Genomic DNA, 24742 nt, shown 5'->3' on the forward strand with positions numbered 1-24742 from the left:
TACTCACTCGTCACAGCACCAGTAAATGAGCAATGTTCTTCTCTTCTGTTTGTTTCACATAGATAACAAGCCATTTTCTATGGATCCACTGATCGTCATCTTCTCAAACCACAAGGCTCCTTCCTACAAGCACATCTGAGTCCTGCAAGCAGGTAATTTGTGTTTAATTTAAATTTTTGTCCTGCTTTTTCATTTTGAATTGGGAGTCCAAACTTGTTCAGGCAGCATTTGCTGTTAATCACACCACAACCTTCCTGCTTTAATCGAGCACCCACGGCTGCCTCCTCCAATAAAAAAAGAACAGGAAATAGAATTCTCAACAGGAGGATTTGGTAGCTCATGTTTACTCACTCGTCACAGCACCAGTAAATGAGCAATGTTCTTCTCTTCTGTTTGTTTCACATAGATAACAAGCCATTTTCTATGGATCCACTGATCGTCATCTTCTCAAACCACAAGGCTCCTTCCTACAAGCACATCTGAGTCCTGCAAGCAGGTAATTTGTGTTTAATTTAAATTTTTGTCCTTGCTTTTTCATTTTGAATTGGGAGTCCAAACTTGTTCAGGCAGCATTTGCTGTTAATCACACCACAACCTTCCTGCTTTAATATGTCATTGTGATTTACAAAAGGAGGGGTGAGAAGAGACCAGAGGATCTGCTGTTATGCAGAATCAAGCACAGGCTTTTATCCTTTCAAACGCCGGCAACAATTGTAAGACAGTCTGACCTCTTTTCTGATGCTGATTAGCGTGGTATTTGAGCTGACATTAAACATGGTGCAGTAATTATGCTAAAAGGTAACAGAGAGGTAAATGCAGGGAAAAGAGGCTCTTCGTTCTGATACACTTTATAAACTCTGAGGTCAGGTTAAGTGGTGGACTCTACAGATATGCAGCGGTTTCCAGATAAGGTATTAGCATTAAAGTAAGAAATCTCTATCTATAGCAGCCATTAGGTTTTCCATATAAGCAGTTTTGTGAGATCTTGTCTCATAGCATTATTTCAAAACTTTGCATCAAGTTCAATGGTGCAGTAAACGGCTCAGTACCCGGAGCAATTCATTAGCAGTAAATGTGCAGTTATAGCCTGCGTTTTAAAGGAAGTTGCTAAAATAATCTAGTTTATGCTGTGAACTAAAAGATGAAATATTAAGTTTAACGCAATGACTGTTAGTTTTTCTTTTTTCTTTTGAGGGGCCCTGTGGCAGTCCTGGTTCAGAAAAGGCATCAAAATCAAAGAATGAAAGAAATAAAAAGTGATTTTACAGCTTAGTAGTTCCTTGGTGGTAGATAAAAAGTGGCACAAATAACAATATAATATTAATACATTGTTATATAATATTTATAACAATATATATTTAAGATATTTATTTTGTCTACATATTTTGTGTGTGTGTGTGTGTGTATATATATATATATATATATATATTATTTATATAAATTATTATTATTATTATTATTTTATTATCTGTTTAATAAACCATAATAGTAAATTTGGGATTTCTTGAACCATTAGTAACACTTTTTTTACATACAAATTTAATGCATTTATTATTTTTACATATAAAATGCATGATACTAGCAATGCTAAGATCGATTAAAAGAGAACACAGTAGCTAAATGTATAAGCTGAATATAATATTGCCTAAATAAAAGTATATGCCAAATGCATAATGCATGTACAATAAACTAAAAAATCATTTGTATATTCTTGCTGGAAATGTTTTTTATAAGCTTTTTTCAACTATGTACAGTATATGTTATTTTCTTTAGAGTGGTTTCTTAATTTTCTTTAGTGTGATTGAAAGTATGAGCTAACTTGAAAATAGCCAACAGTGCAGCCTGGTCTCATGTTTATACGTAGGTATTAATACGCAACATTTACAAGCACAAAGCGTACATTTTTGTAAGTTTTTATTAATGCTAAAATGTACAATTTAGATGTATTTCAACATTTAAAACGTACAAATCGCTACGTATTTTTAGCTAAAAAAACGTGCAAATATTTACGTATCTTTTTTATATCATTAAGATATTCGTATCAATGCATTTTTATTATTTTATCAATAAGCAATTTTCGATTTTTAGACCCCTTAACCCACCTCCAAACCTAAACCTACCCATTTTACAGCGAATTTGCAATTTTATAATTTTATTAATACGCAATTAAGATTTTTAGACCCCTTAACCTACCCCCAAACCTTAACCTACCCATTTTATAGAGAATATAAAAGGATATAAAACGCGAATGACCGAAATATGCAGGAAAATAACTAGTATTTAATAATAAATAAAATAACTAGTAATTTTAGTAACAATGTAGCATTAAAATAATTCATAGAGTGTTATTATTCACAGAAAATCTTGCCTTCTGCCCTTTTGAGCAAAACGAGGGTGAGTAGATGACATTTTCATTTTGGGTGATCTATTCCTTTAATGGTCTTGCAGAGTAACATTTACCCTCACAAAATTACAAAATGACAAATTTAGCATTGAGCGTCATTTGAAACAATATGCTCCTTTTTGCCAGCATAAAACTGGCTCGCTGATGGCTTTTCTCAGACTTTACCGGATATAATAATTTCCAGGATGAAATATTTTGTCCTTTATCCTTAGACCTTGGTGAAAGGAAAAGGCTGTTATCTGTCAGCAACACAAAACACGTACCTCCCTTGCAGAATCTCAGCCACGCAAAATAATCAGCCAAACAGGAGAGCTACTCCCGCTGGAAATCACGGTAATAAGCCCACCGTCCCCTTTCGAAATAACAGCTGGTTATGTTTTTCTAATGGAGAAGCGCCATCACAAGCCGTCGCTTCTCGTTCATCAGCAGCTGTTAGCTGTGACTGGAGGTGCTGAGAGAAATCGGCATAATATTTGTGTGCTGTGTGCAGAACCAGATCTTCTACAAACGAGAGCTGTATAGAGTTAAGGCCGTGACCCTGCAGAAATGATGCTCCTGTCTCGTCACCCTCACACTTGGATTTTGAGACGAGGTCAAGGGGTCTGGGTCGGCTTAATAGTGACAACTCTCATGCTGATGATTCTGAGGTGATACATGTGATACGCACCATCTGCCAAGGGGTCAGTGTGCCCTGACAGGGCCTGTTTGAAACATGAACGTGTGTCTGCATGTGTCAGATGGAGCGCTTGCATCCCTCAGGCTAATTTGGGACTGATGGAAGACAGACATATTCTCTTCTGCCATTTCTTCTCTATGCAGCTCAGACGATAATATATGTTGTTGTGTTGTTATTTTTGTCTTCAGCAGAGATGATTTTCTACATGTCACTAAATGTGTTCAAGGGATAATTCACCAAAGAATGAAAATTCTGTCATCATTTACTCACCCTCATAGTGCCAAACATGACTTTCTTTTATATGATATTTTGAAGAAACTCAATGTGTTTCATTCAGTGTTGTTTTGTACCCCATTGTATGGAAGCTTGTTTCTGCCATGATATAAAAAGGTAATTTTTATCTCACAATTTGGTCTTTCTTTCTCGCAGTTGTTCAGAGATATAAACGTAGAATTCTGTCTTTTTGTTTCTACCACGGAATAAAAAAAGATAATTGCAACTTTATAATCTCACAATTATGATTTTATATCTCACAATTCAAAAAAAGTAAAAAAGTATAATTTAAGAGATATAAACTGCAGAAAATAGCAGAAAAAAGCCAGAATTGTGAGATAAAGAGTCAGAGTTACTTTGATTATTTTTAATCCTGTGGAGGAAACAAGCCGCCATACCATTGACTAGAGGTGGGCGATATGACCAAAATCTTACATCACGACAAGAGTAATTTTATTTCACAGTAACGATTAGCTGATTGGTATGTCACCATATTCTAATTTGTTGAGATGGTGAATTGGTGGGTTTTTGTTAAATGTGAGCCAAAATCATCACAATTAAAAGAACCAAAGACTTAAACTACTTCAGTCTGTGTGCATTGAATTTATTTAATACACGAGTTTCACAATTTGAGTTGAATTACTGAAATAAATGAACTTTTCCACGACATTCTAATTTATTGAGATGCACCTGTATATGACAATATAGTTATTTTTGCTTTAAATAAGGTCGTTATTATATAAAAAATATAGATGTAATAGAAATTTCATTATTCTTGTCATCAGGAATATTAGACTGCTGTCACTTTAAGAGCTGCCTGGATCCAATATACGCAGCAGCACAACATAACAACACAGCTACCTGCTGCTTCCTCTCCATCAGCACAGCAACAAGCTAAATTTGTTGTCTTTTGCTGCTGATTGCATTTCAATGTCTTATTGCTATGCTACTTCAATGTCTTAATCACTTGTTTTTAAACTGCATTGCTTAGAAACGCAGGCAAATTATACGTTTTTGTTACCATGTAGCACAGCAACGTCACATGAGAGTGTAACCGTGATAGAGATGATAGTCCAAAATCTCTATCGGTTGACAAATTTCTACCGGTTAATCGTATCTACCAGTATATTGCCCTCCCCTATCATTGACAACAAATTTTTGACAAATCAGAAAATTCTAACAGGAAATGTTCTCAAAAATATTGACAGAAATGCTTTGTTATTATCTTTTTTTTACAGCATTACAGCTGCAAACCTCATTTTCTGCAGTGTACAAGCCAGCTTGAAAGTACTAGCTAACAGTCTGCAATGAAGTTTGCATTCCTCTTTGGGTATTTTGAGAAGCCGCAGGGTGTCGTCTGCACAATTAAAACTTGGACAAAAGTTAATAAGCAAATTTGTTTGAGTGTTTTATCGATGGGGTGCTTGTGAAGTCAAGCCAGAGCAGCTCCGCTCTCATAAATAATTACATTGTTTAGCATTTTGTAAGGTTTGATGTAATGCAAAGCAAGGATCCAAACCGCGCTCCTTCAGCTCGCACGCAACAGCGTAGGCCCATGCTTAAACAACCTCCATCCCACTATAGGCCAGTTTTAGCTCAAACATCCTAACAAGAGCTTTGTCTAACCTCGTTCCCTTCCCCTGTTGTTTTGCAGCGAGTTTGTCTCAGCTCTGCTGATGTCATCGAGTTTTGCTCAAGCAGTGAGGCACGGAGAAGACAGCAGAAGACAGTGGAAAAAATAAGAAACAAAGAAATCCCACGTGGCATCATTTCACTTTTCAAACCGATGAGCCTTGCTCACTGCCCTCTGCTTGGAAAGAGTCAGAGAAAGAGCGAGATTAATGCAGATCATCTGTCATCACCTGGCAGCTGATCAAAAGATCTCGTTGGCAGACAGCATTCGAAAATCCACTGGAGCTTCTTTTTTCTCACTTGGAGCTGTAGAGGCAGTTTCTCAGTCACACATGCACTAGATATTGGCTTTAGGCATGTAGGGAGAAGGGAGAGAGGCGTGAAATGGCATAGCATTCCTTGGAAAATTAAAAGCAAAAAGAGAGTGATGTTGAGACACACTTATGTTTTGAGACATCAGGGAGTACGGTTTGTGGCGTGCCGAATGTAGATCCCAGAGCAGGGGATTTTAGCAGAATTTGAGCGGGGTACAAGGGTAGGGAGAAGAAGGAGAGAAAATCGTATTCTTTAGAAGAGTGAGAGAGAGACTCTTGTTCTTTGTTGCGAGAGCTGCACCCCAAGGCTTGTTGCTGTGCTAATGGAGAGGAAGCAGGTCCCTGTGTTGTTGTGTTGTGCTGCTGCGTTTTCACTCCTTTTTGTCTTGTTATGCATTTATTTTCAATTTTCTTCTCTTTTTTCACCTTGTGAAGAGAATTGCCTAAGCATTTTTTCAGGTCACAATTAAAAGCGTGTTTCACAGTTCAGTGAATCTTTTGACAGGCAGGTATTTAACATAATTGGCAATTCAGAAATCAGCTCTGGCGTGCTTAAATGTTTGTTTTTAAGAACTAATGCTATGCAGCATACTCAAATATAGCAGCATTATGTATACAACTGCTACAGTAAACTTTCTGTTTGTATATAGCAAGAAATTCTCAGTAGGGATAGTTCCCCCAGAAATAATAATTCTGTCATGTTGTTCCAAACCAGAATGGAACACTCAAAAAACCTTACCAGCAGCTCCAAAAAGGACTAAGAAAAGCACCATAAAAATGGTCCATACAACTCTTGTTGTATTTCAACACTTCTGAAGCCATATTGCAGCTTTGTGTGAGGAACCAAATTAAATTTAAGTCGGTATTCACTGAAAAATGCCTTGGCTGTGACTCAGAATTCAAATTTGGCACAGCTTTGAGAATGTGGCATTTGGTTATGAAAACCAAATGAAGTCAGTGATGTCCAACCTGCTGCACAGACAACATTTATTTTGAGAGGTGATTTTATTAGTGACTAATGACTTAAATTTGAGCTTTCTTTGCGAAACTATCAAAAACTGTCTTTTTGTGTGGCTGTTCATTACTTACTAAGCATATACTGTATAAATGCCTTATTCTGCATGACCATATTTTAGATCCCTTAATCCAACCTTACTAACTGTTAATAAGCAGCAATGAGTTTATTGAGGCAAAAGTCATTGTTAATAGTTATTTAATATTGAGAATTGGTTCCCAAACTAAAGTGTGACCAGAAGATATAAAAAAAACATATAGAGCAATATTTTATGAATAAATAGTACGGAATGACATAAGGGTTTGTAAATAATGTCAGAATTCATGACATTTTTGGTTGAAATGCTGCTTTATCTCATTTTGGCACAGTTCAAATATTTTCCCTTTTGTTTCTTTGGAGTGTATTTGCTTAATGCGTTTATTCTACAAATCGAGCCATTTCAGAGGAAACACTGTTTGAAGTCATTTGGCCTAACCTTACACTGACATTCAAATCTGTATGCTGGAAAATGCAGACACCTGAACAGCGAGAGTGACTCGTATGATGCGACTGCACCTCTTCTCACCTCTGTCTGCAAAAGTAATTATGGCAAACCACAGAGCGACGGCACACTGGATTGGCGAGAAGGATGCCAATAAAGGTCATGAAAATAAACACATCTCTCTTGTTATGGAGGAGAGGGTACAGTTTCCAGTGGAGTGCTGATGCTCAAGGCCAGGAATTCTCCTTTACCTCGCCTGTCCCCCAGCAGATGCTGTTCCTCTGCGCAAAACCCTAAAATTCCCCTGAGATGAGACATGACATGAAGCGATAGACAGAGCTTCAGCGAGGATCATGGGGTGAGAGGAAGGTTGCTGAGACATTGTGGAAAGAGCATGGAAGCAAGTGAGAGGTGAGAAAGGGAGAGGGTGAAAGTGTAAGAGAGACTGTATGTATTTTTGTGTGTGTTAGAGGTGAGAAAAGAGACAAACTGTCAGGTTTTGGTGGAACAAAAGCTGTATGGGTATGTGCTGCAATGAAACATGTAGCCCTACAAATTATAATAATGATTGTTTAATCAGAACAGTGATTTAATTTAGATGAGTTAATATGGAGTTTCCTATTTTCGTTTTATTACTTGATTAAAGCTGTTTCTCAACCCTGGGGGTCCACAGACACCTAGTGTTCTGAGGTGTAATTGCAAGGGGTCTGTCGAAATTTTTTTTTTTTTAACTATCTGATACTATAAATGTCATAAAACATTAATATAGTAGTTCTCAAACTGGGGACCTCAGCAAACTTCCAAAGGAGCTGCAAGATGACTTAAATATAGAGTATATTGTAAATAATAACTTTTAATAATGCACAAAAAAATCCCCAAAAACATGCATACCATGAACACTGACATCATATTTATTATTTTAATTTTCTCCCCTCAATGACTGTTGTTTTTAATTAAGAAAATAGTTCTTGAAACATCTGGAATCATACAATGAATCACGGTTAAATGGTCCTAGTGGTTTGTGTTAAAATTGCAAGGGGTCATTTAAAAACTTTGATGGCATATATTAGATATCAGATTTTTATAGTTTTTTTAAATGACACCGTGCATTTAAAATATTAGATTTACATTTATGCATTAAGCAAATGGTTTTATTCAGGTCAGATAGAGGTCAGAAATTAATAACAAAATCAACAATATTCATATTATACAATGCCAGGTTTGATAGAAAGCTGGATTAGGAAACAAGCTAGAGCAGAAGGGAAATGCAAAAAAAAAAAAAAAAAAGTGCCTTAGTTTAAGGTTGTGGAGTGGTTAAGTGCTTGCAGAGAGACTTGTCTTCAGATGCTTTTTGAAAATTGTGATGGTCTCAGGCTCAGCAGATTGAGTAGAGTTTGACAGTTCATTCTATCAGAGAGGATCAGTGAGGGTGAAGGTTTTGGAAAGTGACTTGGTGCCTCATTGTGAAAGCCCAGCAAGGTGCCACTCATTCAGTGACTGCAACTGGAGGGAGCATACACTTATAGACGTGTATTGAGGTAAGGGGGTGCAGTTCCAGTGGCAGTTTTGAAAGCCAGAGTCAAAGCCTTAAATTTGATTCTGGCAGCGACTGTGGAGTAAATCAGGAGAGGTGTGACGTGGGTCCTCTTTGACTGATTGAAGACCAGACATGCTGCTGTGTTCTGGATCATCTGCAGAGGCTTAGTCATGCTGACAGGAAGGCCAGCCAATAGAGATCAGCATATATCAGATGTTTTTATAAATATTTAAATATTTTAAGTTGTTAAGTTGTATTTAATGTTGTAATGTACTAATACTTTTTGGGCATATGTGCTATGACATATGACAAAATGCAGCATTATTGTCCATGTAGCCAAATAGTGGGATGTTTTGCACAGGTTTTGCAGTACAATTGGATTTGATTATCTTCACATTGGCTTCATGACATTACTAAACATAATCTGTGAATGAATGAATTAATTAATTCATGAATTAATGAATTAATGAATGAATTAATTAATTAAATATGATGGGAGTACAGAATTTCTTTGAAAAATGTTGAGAATCATTGTACAGTGTATCATGACTAAATTTGTCTCTAGTACAAATGACTTTGAATAATATCATGGACACAGAATGGCCTTTTATTAGGCGAAAACTTTTATCTGTTGTGTGGATCATTTTAGAAGAGGACTCTGTTCTTGCCAGGCCATAGCACACAGTCACAGTGAGTCTATCTCTACTCTGACCTCTGGCATCTACTGGATGTTGACCTCCAGAGTGTGGGGATTGACCGGGCGGGATGCCCAAAACCATCCGGCTGCCGGCTGGCCCTTGCTCAAGGAGACTCGATCCAACGGATTATCCACCCAAGCTCCAGTGCCAGCCAGCCCTTCAGATGCACTGACTGAAAAAAAACAGCCTTTCTTGCTATGGGCCAGTCTTAGGGGATTGATTGATTAAATGAAGTGCTCCCGGGTGTGAGCCTTTGGAAAGTAGGGCTCATGGACTGATGGAAGACACAAATTTATACAACTGCTTAATAACGGTTATTAATAACTGAATGCTCTGGAATACATCAGTCAAACTGTAGTTTTACAGTAACCAGTGATACTTAACCCTAAAATGAAAATTCTGTCATCACTTTCTTACCTTCATTTGGTTTTAAACCTGTATGACTTTCTTTATTCTGTGGAAAACAAAATTAGATATTTTTATATGATAGTGTAATTGATTGTCATTGACTTTCATTGTGATCAAAAACAGTTTAAATATTCAAGATGTCTTTTATGTTCTGCAGAAGAAAGAAAGTCAAGCAGGTTTGGAACAAAATGAGGTTGAATAAGTGATGACAGTTTATTCATTTTTGGGAAAATGTCCCTTTAAAGATGCTATTTTGTGGGAATAAATAAATCCCAGTAATAGTTATGTCTAAGTTTGCTGGTCAGGAGTGATGAGTTTATTCAGATTTGGAGGGAAAATTGTATTTTAATTAGTTTTGAACAAAATATTAATATTTAATTTAGATTAAATGTACTTAGTTTTGCAGAAATGTCAAAAAGGGCCCTCCAGAAAGTATTAGCTTGAGACTCCTTAGGGATTTTTAATGAGCTACCCAGACCACACTAAAACACGAAAGCCTATCAATCTATAAATTATATCAATTACAGCCTCAAAATTTGCATTTCAAAATCTGTTTTCGATAGCACATTTAAAATCTTCCTCAGATGTGCAAAGCAGCTGATGCTAATAGATTCTGAAGTATATCTAATTAAGATAATGAGAGCTTTGATGTCCCCTGTCAGAAAGTACAACTCCACAGCTGAGCAACTATATACACAAAAATCGGCCAATCCATCTCCCCATGAAAACAAGTCCTTGTGCAGCTCTTTCCCCCTACTGTCAACTAAGTTTCTTCAGGGAAAATGAGAAAGGTTTGTTTCAGAGAAAGAGGGCATGACTACAGCTCCTCTCCATATTCATTTGACCTCTCTTTCTTTAGATCCGACTGGAAAAGCGCTGCTCCTGTACAATGAATATGCAATAGTCCTCTCTCACATGCTGCACTGTCCTTCATGGATGATAAACAGACTGCAGAAATTCATTTACATTTGTATTGACGAGATTTCTCCAATTTAATCACCTTATTTTCTCATTTGTAGCTTTCCTCAAAATCAGCCTACTTTCAACTGATTTTTTTTCTTCCAAGCTGCCCCATTTCCATTTAAATTGAATAGGACACACGTCTTAATGTGACAGATATTTTTTTAAATGGCCGTGATGGCTTGAACAAATCTCAGCATCTTTGGGAGTTCAGAAGAAATGCTGGCGCCACACTTTTTCTATTTGCTTTGTAATCTGGGCGGGTTAATGTGTTTTCAATGAGCTGAATTGGAATTTCTTGTCTATGTAATGACATCTTTTTCTGAAAGTGTCTTGGAACTCAAGTGTGACAGTTTTGACTGTCATGTGCATCATTACTGTTAAAGTGTGTAATTTCTGAATCATTAGCGTAGCCAAATTATTGTTTTCAAGCAGGTTTCCCCTAAACACACCACCTTCTTCCATTGGTCAAGACAAACAGATAGCCCCGCTCCAAACTCATGCCATTGGTTGAGCCACTGTTGCTATATGCTGCCTGCAGTGTTTATGCTTTTATGGTAAATGAATCTACGAATGGCTTATATACAGTTACTGCAACTAAAATGGCAGATAGTATTGTAATGCTGGAAGAGTATTACACACTTTTAGCTTTAACCGTAAAAAATTACTACATTTATAAACCGTTTAGAAAAATATTACAAGCATTTTTTCACAGTACTCACAGTAGAAAACCTGGAATGCTTCACCTTGATGTTGCACTTTTCATGTTTTCCCACTAATATGTGACCCTGGACCACAAAACCAGTCATAAGGGTAATTTTTTTTGGAATTGAGATGTATAGTTAATCTGAAAGCTGAATAAATAACCTTTGATTGATGTATGGTTTGTTATGATAGGGCAATATTTGGCTGAGATACCACTATTTGAAAATCTGGAATCTGAGGGAGCAAAAAAAATAAAAATTAAAAATTAAATTCAGAAAATCACCTTTAAAGTTGTCCAAATTAACTCCTTAGCAATGCATATTACTAATCAAAAAATAATTTTTTATATATTTGCGGTAGGAAATTTACAAAATATGTTTATGGAGCATGATCTTTACTTAATATCTTAATGATTTTTGGCATAAAAGAAAAATCGATAATTTTGACCCATACAATACAGTAGTGTTGGTTATTGCTACAAATATACCTGTGTGACAAAGCTGAATTTTCAGCAGCCATTACTCCAGTCTTCAGTGTCAAATGATCCTTTAGAAATCATTCTAATATTTGTATATATACAATTTTTTTTAAATATACAAATATTAGAATATTAAATCATTTTTATATCTTTTAAAATATACCGACGTGAAGAAAAAGGCAGCCATGGCATCCTGTTCAAGATGTTCCAAGTGTACATACACAAATAGTCAGCGTTCACTAGACTGGACCTCCAAGTACAGCCGAGACCATCCGCATGTGTTTTTTAGGGTGACAGAGCTTTTATCGTTCCTAAATGTGCCAAAATTAGTCGGAGGGAGAAAAAGGAAGCTGCCTAGCTTTTGAAGAATTAATAAGGCTGTCTCATTTAAATGTGCACAGCGTCTGAGACAGCCTCTGAAAGTCCCAGTTTTACATTTTCTTGACAGTGCCTTTGATGAGCGCTGATAACGTACAGCAGCTCCCAGGGAGCCCACATCTTATAATAAAGAGTTTGGCGGCGGAGACGAACTCCGCTGATCCAAGCTATGCATTATTATGTGTCTTTCTAGCAGAAAAGCAGCTCCCATTTATGCCTCCCACTATTTTTACACTGTTATTATGGCTTAACATTATCCGATTGTTCATATGCCAGCCTATAAGCACATAGTGCTTTTGTTCTGCAGGAATGGTTTATGTGAGTGACGGTATTTAATGCCTGTTTTGTATCTGGCTTATACATTTAAGATTCACCATATTAGCACCATCTTCTGTGCAACCATTTTAGGAAAACATTCTAAGCGCCTTTCCTAAAAGCGAGTGTTGAGAGATGTGCAAAATCATCTCTTTTAAGAGTAGCAGGTCAGAAAAGATGAGTTTAAAGGGGTTTTCTGCCTTTCGTCATTGGCTTATCCTGCATCCTCTTTACTCAGATTGCAAACCAGCTCATGTATCAGATGGCTGCACATGGAATAGGTAGGCCTGTGACCCATTTTTGAAACACTGCCTTAGGCAACGCTATGCATAGATAACATGTATGTTCTCACCTAGGTTACTTAAAAGCGTGACATTGATGAGGAGAGAGTGTGAGAAAATAGTAAAATCCCAAAGGCTGGTCATTCACAGCCAGGGGTCAGGCTGATTAGTGCCTTTGCTGGTAGATTCTGTAACTATGCCGTCATGACTTGCCTGTTGATGGCCATTCAAAAATAATCTATCTATGAAATGAGTATACAAGATTTTGTGTGTGTATATATATATATATATATATATATAATAAAGCTGTGCATTTCCTAGTTGCTTATAAGAGTATTTTCAGACATAATTATATGTTTATATATTGCATTTGGATACCCTAGGGAAAAATAAATATACTAAAATATATTTAAAATACATTTATTTCATGCTAAGTATACTACAAATACATTTACATATTTTTGTGCTTAATAAAAATACCTTCCAATTGTACTTTAGTATACTAAACTGGTATACTTAAAGTCTGCTAAATTGGAACGACTAATTTTGTACTTAATGCACTTTAATTGGTTGGAAGTAGTGCTGAAGTCCAACTATAGATATACTGAAAAATATTTGATTGTGTTAAAGTGGAACTATTGCAAGTATTCTTTAGGTACACTTTAAATATCCTGCACTTAAAGACCGATATTATTCTAAGATCATACTATTCTCATCAAAAGTGATATTAAAACACATTTTAGGCTTAATATTAAGAAATGTGCATTGTGCACATGTAGTACTCCAAATAAAGATTAAATATAATTTTTATATCAGTAAGTATCGAGTGATATGTAAATATGTTAATAGATTTTAATTATACTTGTTATGAAACAAATGTGTTTTACTTTTTTTATTCTAGGGTATATGTTTAAACATTATCAAAGACTGCTTCATTGTGGCTGCATTGTACCCCAACAATTGCTCAATTTCCTATGGCACTCATATCTGACCACAAAGATCTAAGATGTGAAAGATGTGACAATTCTTTTAAGACCATTAAGCCTTTTCTAATCATGTCCACAATTATTTTTTGCGTTCATATAGCAGGTGCAAGTAGACAACCACAGGGTAAAGTGAGTCATGATGTTCTTGGTTGTGTATTTCTGATGATCATGCGTCAGTGAGCAGCTGCCTTTCAGATGAATAAAAAATGTTAACTGATTTTTCTCTATGTATTTTTTGACCTCCATGGTCACAGTGTTTTTTAAGGATGCTGCAGCGAAGGTGATAGGGCAAGGAACCGCTCGCAGCTCAGTCAGTAGAACGCAATCAAGTGTATAACAGCAAGCACCACGTTAAATGTGCAAGCTGCCCATAGTGATCTATGTTAAATTATCCTGGACATGAAGAAAAGCCTTACTTTTTACAGAATCTCAACTATCAGGCTGAAGTATTAGGCTGTTTGGATTATTGGGATAGGATATTTGTCCTCAACACTGGCTGGGGTAAGTGGAGGTAAATGATAAACGTAACTATATCAGTGTTGTACAGGGGTAAACATATTCAGAGAAATAGGTTTTCACCACTATTGGGGGTTGAAATGAATTTTCATTCAACTTTTCTTATGCTTCCCAGGCAAAGAGCTAAAAATAAATGTGAGACTTTTTGGAGAGGGGGAGTTAGAAATGAATTTCAAATGCAGCAGTAGTGGGAAAGAGTGTATGTGTGTGTGGATCTCACATTTCTCTTTCAGACTGTGCTGTAGTCTATGAGCTTTGGATCCATCCACAGAGTTTTCGGCTACAGACAGCTAGAATTTCATACAGTCTGCAATTTCAATCTTGTTCTTGCTAAGGTTGCTTCTTTCATTCGCCAACCTGTCTAATCCATCCATTTCTTATCTATACCGTTGCTGGGTTATATTTCACTGATGTTGTTTTCCTGAAGTCCTTGACAAACATTGGTTTATTTCCCAACAGATGCTGCAGTTCATACCCCTTCCCCTTGTCAAAGAATCATAATTTCTTCAACCTCCCTTCCAGTGCTTTTGAATCATGAAAACTGGCATTTAAAGTAAAAAATCTCTTGGACTTCAGATATTGTACTTTACAGATGGCCATAACTCCAATTAGCATGCTAAATGCTCGCACAAACTGACAACTTCTTTCCACGCTAAGAGTGCCCAGTGTGGCATTCAATCTCCCCATGCAATCATCACAACTGCTCTTTGATGTAGCTAAAGGGATCAACAGTGTGACGCAAGGCCTCTTTTTGAACCAGCACTTCCCTGGAGTGCTAATATAACAGCAGGTCTGCTCCATCCCGCCGAACCCTCCGTGGGAGTTCTTTTTTGTACGGTTCTGGGGCTGTGGTGGAATCTAAAACGAAGTGACACTTATAGGCAGGGCCAAATGGAGAGGTGGAGGAACGGTCTCTCACAGGAAGAGGAAACTTTTGAATAGGTAGATTGACAGGCAGTGAGCTCTGCGGAGATGGAAAGTGTGTGTACTTCTTTTGTGGCAGCGAGGGTCAGGAGTAGAGCGTTGCAGCGTCGGCAGAATGGCAGCGGTTAGAAGTGACACACTGTCAAGCGTTTCGCTACACCTCTGTGGCAAGAGCAAACACAGCTGGCACCTCGCACAGGATGCTAATTCCTGCAAACGCAGGGCCGAGGGGACGAAGGGAGGGAGTTTTAATATAAAAGGCCTATATAAGACTTATTCTGATCAAATGTAGGCGCTTTTTAAAATACCTCTTTACTTATTTTTAAATATTAGATTAATCTTTAAAATTATTAATAATTTCTTGTTCTATGTAGGCTTTAAAGGGTTAGTTCACCCCAAAATGAAAATTGTGTCAATAATTACTCACCCTCATGTCGTTCCAAACCCGTAAGACCTTCGTTCATCTTTGGAACACAAATTACGATATTTTTGATGGAATCTGAGAGCTCTCTGTCCCTCCCATAGACAGCAACGCAACTGAAATGTTCTCAGGTCCAGAAACGTAGTAAGGACATCGGTAAAACCGTCCATGTAACATCAGTGGCTCAAATTCATTTTTACGAAGCTATGAGAATACTTTTTGTGCACAAAGAAAACAATAATAACGACTTTATTCAACAATTCTTCTCCCCCGAGTTACTGTCTTCTGCCATTTTGGAGAGTATCACAACGCATACGCACACTTTACCCTAAGCATAAACAATGCTGATTATGCTGATTATGCCGATTACGCCGATTACGTTCATGCGCATGCTTTCCCCCTCGAACGTAAACAATGCTGATTACGTTCTTGGGTACTCTCCAAAATGGCGGAAGACGTAACTTGAGGGAGATCAATTGTTATTTTTGTTTTCTTTGCGCACAAATTATTCTCGTAGCTTCGCTAAATTGAAGTTGAGCCACTGATGTCACATGGACTGTTTTACCAATGTCCTTACTATGTTTCTGGACCTGAGAACATTTCAGTTGCTTTGCTGTCTATGCAGGGTCAGAGCTCTTAGATTCCATCAGATTCCATCAAAAATATCTTAATTTGTGTTCCAAAGATGAATGAAGGTCTTATGGATTTAGAATGACGTGAGGGTGAGTAATTAATGACAGAATTTTCATTTTGGGGTAAACTAACCCTTTAACAAGACTGTAAGAAATAACAGAAGTCTGTAAATGGAAAATGCACTGGTAAATTTCTGCAGTAGTATACGTTTTTCTACAGTGAGTATAAGAATTTCAATATGAACAATTTTAGTACTGAACATCAGGATTTATGGCTTGAAACTTGAAAACAGGATTATTAGTTTAATTTAAATTTTGTTGCTGAGAGAAGAATAACATGATTTTCATCTTTAAAAATTGTGTATATTATGTCAAGACATAAGCTATATGATGAGAACATAAAGTACTGCATGTCAGGAATCACTCCTATAGATTCTAGTTTTGCCTGAGGGAATGACCACAATTTTTAACTTGCATGTAATAAAAACATCATGCAGTTATTCATTTATCTAGGAAGCTTTATTTGTCCGGGACCCCAGCCAAAGCCATTAGGAGTCATGAAAGCGTTGTTTCTTTTTTTTTTTTTTTAATTTAAAATTTGTTTTTTGTTGCCCACAGAGCGGTTAAAAACAAACCATCACTTTATGCCGCATAATCACAGCCAAAGCCATTAGGAGTCATGAAAGCGTTGTTTCTTTTTTTTTTTTTTTCATTTAAAATTTGGTTATTGATGCCCACAGAGCGGTGTAATACAAACCCATCACTTTATGCCGCATAATCAGTTCTCCTCTGAGATTAATTACTGTGAATGTCCTGATTAATTAAGCATGGAAGGGAAGAATGGTTGTTTGGAAGCAACAATTCAAGGTCAATTATTTGAAATAATTGTGCTGAGAATGACCCAGTGATCGTTAAAGAGAATTTCTGTTCCTATAGCTCAACGGGTAAAGCATTGTGGTGTCAAATCCACAGTTAGTAGTTAAATTCCCAGAGAAGGTACATAATCAGACAAAATAGGGTTGGAAATGTATATACTGTTAGGCTAAACACACGAAAATGCATATATGATGCACAAGACACTCTGAATATCTCTTAAAGTGAATACAGGGTAATACTTCTGAATGGTGGAACTCACATAATCTTTCTTGTTTTTTATTTTTTGGTCCTTTTTTTCCATATCAGTGGCCATGCCAGGACAGCGCAGTACTCAGAACTGAATTGTGAATGACTTTTAAATTTCTACTAAATTCTTGATTTTAAATTGAGGGAGCAAAAGGATGCAGAATTGCAATTCAAATTTAAAATGAATTTAAATTCAAATCAAGCAATTTAACAAATTATTTATTTGAATATTGGTCGAGACAGAATTTAAACGTTGACAAAGTTACCTAGAGAAACACTTTGTTTGCCCGAATGCCTTACTTGTATTGAATTTCTTTGAATTGCAGTTCAGTAAATCCCTTTCCTGTCATTCCAATTCAACTTCCTGTCAGCATGGCCACTGTAATTCAAATTCACACTCATGAACCAAAAATGGCGTAAGCTCAATTCTGAATTTTGCCCAAGCGTGGCTCATGCAATTTCCTCATCCCATTTTTGATGTGTTACACCCTAATGGCAGACGCAAATGCATTCATAAAATCCGGCACAGAAAGACAAGTCTGCCATAGTGAAGAATGAGCCATTTAGATTTACAATGCATAGCTAAATACGATCACTGTTTGCAGCGAGCATGTGTACTCATGCGCTTCTGTATATTGTCCCTGTGTGACAGACACTGTGTGAGAGGGCATGGACCTGTCAATGCTCAACACTGTTATCAGTCCAGCTGCCACCAAATAATATTTTCATTAGAATTACAAAATCCATTACCCGAACCCGGGGCTCTAGCGAGAACATTTAATGGCACAATTAAATTCCAACTGCCTAGTATCTATTGAGCAATTAACCTTTGATAAACCAATTAATGTTTAGCGTTTGATGACAGAAGTTGGGCCTGGAGGAGTCATATTGGAGTTTAATGGAACGACTCCCAGTCTGAGATTAGTTTAGCGCAGCTATAAAATTGTCAGAATTCCTTGTTTTCTGCTATATTGATTCTTTTGTGCTTAGCCATTGCTCAGGTTTGCAGATGAAAAAGGGGAAATTACCAGAAAGCATGCGGGAGAACAGAGGAGCTGTCAGTTATTATAAAGCCGAGTTCGATTAATTATTGATAGCAGTGTGAACATGTCTCCAGACACTGCTTGATTATTTCCTACATGCAAATGCTAGTTTCCTTTGATGTTTGTTGCTTCATTGACTCTGGCAACTTGCTCTCAAAGATGCTACCTCTCAGGTCACTATGGAGACCGTCATCACACAAACATAGGCCGACCTGCTGAAATACTGGCTCTCCAGCTGCCATCCTTTAATGTGGTTGTTGTGGCTATAAAATAAGTATAAACACGTCAAGAGGATTTACCACCTGTCTGGAGGGCTGGTTAATGTGCGTTTTCTGAGATCCCAGGGGATCTCGACAGAGGAAACGGTTTGATATCTGTTCTTGCTATCATGCCGCAGTTGAACATTGTCACGTTGTCATCTCAGGCGCTCCTTGGGTCATCGTCGGCCTGTCGTTTATCATCAGTAACGTGACTCAGACAAACCGGACAGTGCCTGATCCCATTCGCCATTAGCAAAGCTCCACACGTGAATTTATCTTCTCTTAGTCTCAAGCAATATCATTTTCCTCAGCTTGACAGCCCTCAAGCCTCCCGAATGCAATAATAAAGAATTGATTATATTCTTTATGGAGCGCAGAGGGCCCAAATGTGTTTTGTGTTCCTTCTCCTATCAGCAGTAATGAAAAAGGGAAAAAAGACAGAGGTGAGTTGATGAATGTTTGGATTGTGAATAGTTTGCGAAAGCTTTACATTACCACCGAATACCATCAGTCTTCTTACTGAAATATCCTCGGTGACAGACACCAAGACACTAGGCTTGCGGACGGTGGATTTTGTCGCTTATCGATAAAAACAGAATAGGAAAAACATACGGCAGTCTATGTTTTGCACTCTAGCATATAATGAATTGAGAGTCTGGCTGAAAATGTGTTACTGTGGAAGGCCTCTCACGTATTGATGTAGGTTTTAATTTCCTGCTCTCCCCACGTTTGCCATTAGCATCTGAGACGATACAAGCGTTTAATGAAAAACACCCCCCTCCCTCCTCCAGACTAAACTGTCACGGCAAAATAATGAAGCACACAAAGCACCAGGAAACTAATAAACCTCATATTTCTTTTGACATCAACATGAAATCATATGAAAATAATACTTGCGAAAAAGACTCTCGCCGTAATACCACCTCCGTGTTGTATTTCACAGCGAGATGTGGAAAACGAAAACACCGATACGGTGAGGCAATCATGGGCCTGTATTATCCTTCAAATGTGCTTGATTTTTCATGTTTTTCTTGTGTGGGACATTTTATCAGACCTAATGAACAAGGGCTGTCATGTGCGTCAGCCACCTCAGTGCTTTAAGATGACATATCATCACTTAAATCATTAGGGGTGAGATTTGAGGAGGTGGTGTGAATTATGATATTTTGCCAGTTCGTCATAATCATCACACACTAGAACATTTGTCATCAAAGCCCATCCCATGAAAATCCATGAACTGTTTTTATAATTTATGCCTGTTCATTTTTAATGATCCATCAGTCCTTGAGAACAAATTGAGAAACCTGATTTGGATTAGTGAGGTGCGATAAATTTAAATGGATTGGGGGATGATATATGTTCTGAGATCTTGTTAATTTGAAGGTAGTCCTTCATGCAGAGCAGACGTTGTGTAGAATCAATAATCGGTGTATGTGAAGTTGTTGAGTGATGTGCATTTGAATGAATTCGAATATGGAATGATTCAGATAGACAACAATGCAGTTTCACGTTGTCATAGCAAATAAAATGAACGAGCTTTCAATGGACGTCATCACGGCAAATACGACTAACGGAGCCAATTTGCATATTCAGTGTGAGAAAGCCGTAAGAGGGGGAATTAAATCATCTACTATAAAAAAATAACATGAGTATAAGATGGATGTTGCTGTCAGCGGTATCTGATATTTACACAATTAGATTATGTTTTTGTGACAAAATGCAAATTCCTGGTGTGCCAACATGCAATGGCTAAGAGCTCCCACTCAACATCTTTGCAATCTGGCAGGCTGTCCTGCTTAGGGAACACTTTTCTGAGCTGTTTAAATCTACCATGTCCTGTTTGGCCAGAAACTCATTATGGGCCACCATCTGCAAGTGATGAACAAAATCCAGATTCTCATCTCCTGGCACCCTCCGTTAGTCCTCTGGGATGGGGAAAGAGTTTAGGCAGACCAAGCTGTGTCCTTTCAATGTGGCTCAGATCTTTTGTACCAAAGATATGGCATGTTTGCATTATGCATTCTGAAACCGGTAGCGGCTGACACCATAAATTACAAATTCTGCCCATGTAAGGTTTTTAAGAAGCTCTCGTGGAACAAGCTGTGAAGTTGACACTGTTATGCATGCATCGTCATCTGCTTCATACAGTAACTTACTGAAGACTCAAATCCAAAGATAATTTCCAAAACATGTATTTTCATTGGTCAGTTTTGGCAACTGTGTGATATAACTGTATGCTTTTTGTCCCCTTGGATGGTTGCGCTTAGCTGGTGGAACTCGTGGGATTGGACCGCAGAGAGGGACTGGAGGGGAGGATTCCCCTCAGCAGATAAGCAGGATTTGTGTCTGGGAAACTGGAGATTGCAGGCCTGTCTCTCTGAGAATTACAACAGCCACTCAATGCAGCCCTTACTCAAACCTTTGTACGGATCTGAGGGACTCGCGGCGGTGACACATCCTAGAGCTGTTATCACAAACATTGGCTTGGGTCAGCCGTGTTTTTCTTGTAGAGAGGACACTAGAGTCTATTTAGAATTTATAATTAAAATCTATAATTTAAATGGTCTAATTTTTAGAATTTATAATTTAAAAATATAATTTATTCAGAAATTTAGATAGTAAAAGATTTATCAACATAAAGTAGAACATCAAAAAAAGTCCTTGTTGTGGAAAGCTAAGCTTCCTTCAAAAAATCGCGTACAGTAGAACGAAAGTGTATTGATGCGTACATAGTCTTCATTGATACTTTTTTGCCCCACTGTATATATATATATATATATATGCATATGTAAATACAGTATGTGTGTACTAAAGCCATTGTTAAATTTGTTGATGTTTTAGATGTTCTCTTTTCTCATATTTCTGAATTATTCTAAATAATTCAGCGATTTAATTGTAGTCATGATGTGTCTTTTTGTATTTCACCCTTGTTGACAAAATTATTAAAAAAATAAACAAATAAACCGTGTCAACAGCCATTTTGAGATGAGATTGCAACTGTTTGGAAACACGCATGAATTGGCCACCAGTGCAATAGAGGTCCGGCATTCTCTTGATATCCTCTGAATGGAGTTTGCTGAGGGCCTCAAGTCGTCAGATATACACTTCAGCAAGTGATGTGTTAAATCTTTGTCAGTGGCTATTTTGTGTCTAATTTCTACATTTTCCATTAGTCACAGCTAATTCTGGGTTGTGTGTAGGAATTGTAACAAATGATTCCAGTCCCCTGAAGGTTCCATTAATATATATATTTTTTAATTTAATCTTGATATTGTTATATGTTGATATTAATTATAGGGAAGGTAAATATACACTTAGTTTTAAATGTATTAAAAAATTATTTAAAAAAAAACATACAAAAATGTTTTGACATTTTTAAGGATACAAGTTTGGGCCAAACAGCGTATATATCATACTATTTTATTTATTTATTTATTTATTCATTCATTCATTCGAGAATGTATAAATGCTTTTTTGTTGTGCAAGGATTAGGTTTAGAAGTAGAGTAAGGATTTAAAATATAGAATATAAAGTTTGTAGAGAATAAAATCATGTTAACCCTAACACATAGAAAACACAAAACCCCAATGTGTGTGTGTGTGTGTGTGTGTGTGTACCTTATTTTGGGGAAAAACAGAAGTAAGTTAAATCTAACAAAACCTTAAAAAAAACTCCTTTTTGGGATGTTTCCTTTGTAAAAATGGTATAAAATCAAGTAAATAAAGTTTTCTGACTAAACACACAGGAACCCTCATTTCCGCATACGGCTTTCAGCTCATCCTTACTGAGGGAAAATAGTTGAGCCCCATTCAGAATACCAAGACAGTCCACCACCCTGGAACGTGGAGAGAATATTACATCAAGGAGTCATTTCATGAGGAATAAAATTTTATTTAATCGTCTGAGATATACTGCTTCATATACTATGAAAATATTCTGTGGTGAATTCACTAAGCAGGTGTGCAACTTTTTTGATACAGATTCCAGGCACTAAACGAGCTGAAATAATGCTGTGAATATTTAAATGAAGTCAGTGAAGTTGTAAAAAAAAAGCAACTTTTCCTGTTTATAAAACCTTTCAAAAAATTTCTAAGTTTAAAAAAAAAAGAAAACACCATGTCAGACCTATAGAATTACCCCAAATGTTGTCCCAACTAATCAAACTATTCAGAAGTTCATACTGCTGAAATGTTAAGGATTTGAGTTCCCAGCATGCTTTGTAGCATGGCAGCATGCTGTTTGCTGACTTCAATTAAACTTTGTTGTTATTTTGTCATGTTATTTGTCAAGCGCATATTTTTACATTTGTTAATTGTGACCGTTCACACCATTTGTTTGTTTAGGGCGTACAGTATGTTCAACCCTTTAAAGGGGTCATGAACTGCCTTTGTTTTTTATATTGTACTGGTCCACTTATAATATTATCAAGATTTTTACATTAAAAAACATCCTGATTTAGAAGTAATAGGCTATTTTGTGTCCTGTTTTTAACCCCCCTCATTTGAACGCTCTGTTTGAATAGTTGTGGCGGATTGTAGACTTGGAAGTAAACGCTCAGTGCCACTGCTATGATTGGCTAAGAGTTGTGTATGTCTGACAGCCTACATCCTTCACAGATGGACGCTGCTGTACCTATAGAATTACCCCAAATGTTGTCCCAACTAATCAAACTATTCAGAAGTTCATACTGCTGAAATGTTAAGGATTTGAGTTCCCAGCATGCTTTGTAGCATGGCAGCATGCTGTTTGCTGACTTCAATTAAACTTTGTTGTTATTTTGTCATGTTATTTGTCAAGCGCATATTTTTACATTTGTTAATTGTGACCGTTCACACCATTTGTTTGTTTAGGGCGTACAGTATGTTCAACCCTTTAAAGGGGTCATGAACTGCCTTTGTTTTTTATATTGTACTGGTCCACTTATAATATTATCAAGATTTTTACATTAAAAAACATCCTGATTTAGAAGTAATAGGCTATTTTGTGTCCTGTTTTTAACCCCCCTCATCTGAACGCTCTGTTTGAATAGTTGTGGCGGATTGTAGACTTGGAAGTAAACGCTCAGTGCCACTGCTATGATTGGCTAAGAGTTGTGTATGTTTGACAGCCTACATCCTTCACAGATGGACGCTGCTGTGCCTTAGGTTAAAAACACATAAATAACTCAATCAAACGATCCGTAATAACAGACAAAGCAGTAGTGATCACCTAATAAAACAGTTACTCACACTTGTGTGCTGCGACATTACTGTTGGATCCAATATAGTCAGCCAAGCATTGTCTTTTAAGTTCAGTCTTTCTGAAAATTCTGCTTTGAATTGTGCTTTGTTTATAAACTAATCTGTGGTAAAATGAAGTGAACAAAGGACCAAGTTCTTACTGATGCGGCCTGTAACTTCATTACAATTTTTCACAGTCGCTTTGGTGCATTTCTCGAATCATCCTTAATATTTGCAAAGAAGTATGTGCATAGTATTACCTGATGTAAACTATGGCAACAGTTTGGATGACAGTTACTGTATTGAAATGCAGAATGCTGCACTTCTTATGTATGTCATATATCCATTTCAAAAGTGCACATTTACACATTATTGTATGTGGGATATTGATTGAAAGAGACTAGATAGGATTCACAGTTACACTTTACTAGTGGTCTGACAAAAAAAAACCTTAACAACGTCAATGTGATAGAAAATAAATATGGGCACAAAGGCGAAAATAAAATAAAAATTAGAAAGGCAAACACAGAAAACACCCCTTAGGCAGAACTTTGCTTTTGCATGCAGCACTGTATGAGGAATTGCAGTGTAGTCTGTCTACATCTCCTGACATGCCAGTCTGTCGGTCCACAGATTCTCGTCTACATCACAGTGAATATCTTCCCTTGCAATGTAACGTGGAATTGGAGTCAAGTGAACCATCTCACAACTTCATGCAGTATATGTGAATGAGGCTGGCCTCAACCTGACCAAAAGCAGAAGGTGTGGTTGAAATGTCATCGGCCACAGAGCTACTGTTGATTTACCAGGCCAAAGGGGAGGAAATATCCATTGTCAGAATTTGTAACTCATGTGTTGCCCTCTGTCTATGCATTCCAATTGAAGGTTCATGAGATGCACCTTTGAGCTATTTCAGAGAACTGGTTTATCATTAGCTGATCTACATTCTCTTCATTAGTGAAAGTCAAGATTCACTTGCACAATTCATGGCAAATTTACAAAAAGTCTTATAGAAATGTGTAGAAAATATGCTTGACAGTTTATGACAACTAGATCAACCATTT

At 37.0% G+C, this 24742-nt stretch overlaps 2 protein-coding genes across 2 annotated transcripts in view; one reads left to right on the forward strand and one right to left on the reverse strand.

Annotated features, from left to right (window-relative positions):
• The first annotated feature begins 411 nt into the window (after window positions 1-411).
• Window positions 412-24742, forward strand: part of mgat4c (mgat4 family member C) — a 60481-nt gene continuing 36150 nt past the window's right edge. Inside the window, exon 1 of the mRNA XM_016236294.1 lies at window positions 412-496. The gene's annotated coding sequence lies outside the window, so the exon portion shown is untranslated. The remainder of the gene's footprint in view (window positions 497-24742) is intronic.
• Window positions 22171-24742, reverse strand: part of LOC107553930 (epidermal growth factor receptor kinase substrate 8-like protein 2) — a 6536-nt gene continuing 3964 nt past the window's right edge. The window contains exon 3 of the mRNA XM_016236275.1: window positions 22171-22294. Within this exon, the coding sequence (XP_016091761.1) occupies window positions 22171-22294 (124 nt within the window). The remainder of the gene's footprint in view (window positions 22295-24742) is intronic.

This window comes from Sinocyclocheilus grahami, unplaced genomic scaffold, assembly GCF_001515645.1.
Source record: "Sinocyclocheilus grahami isolate Dianchi unplaced genomic scaffold, SAMN03320097.WGS_v1.1 scaffold487.1, whole genome shotgun sequence".
Classification (NCBI taxonomy): Eukaryota; Metazoa; Chordata; class Actinopteri; order Cypriniformes; family Cyprinidae; genus Sinocyclocheilus; species Sinocyclocheilus grahami.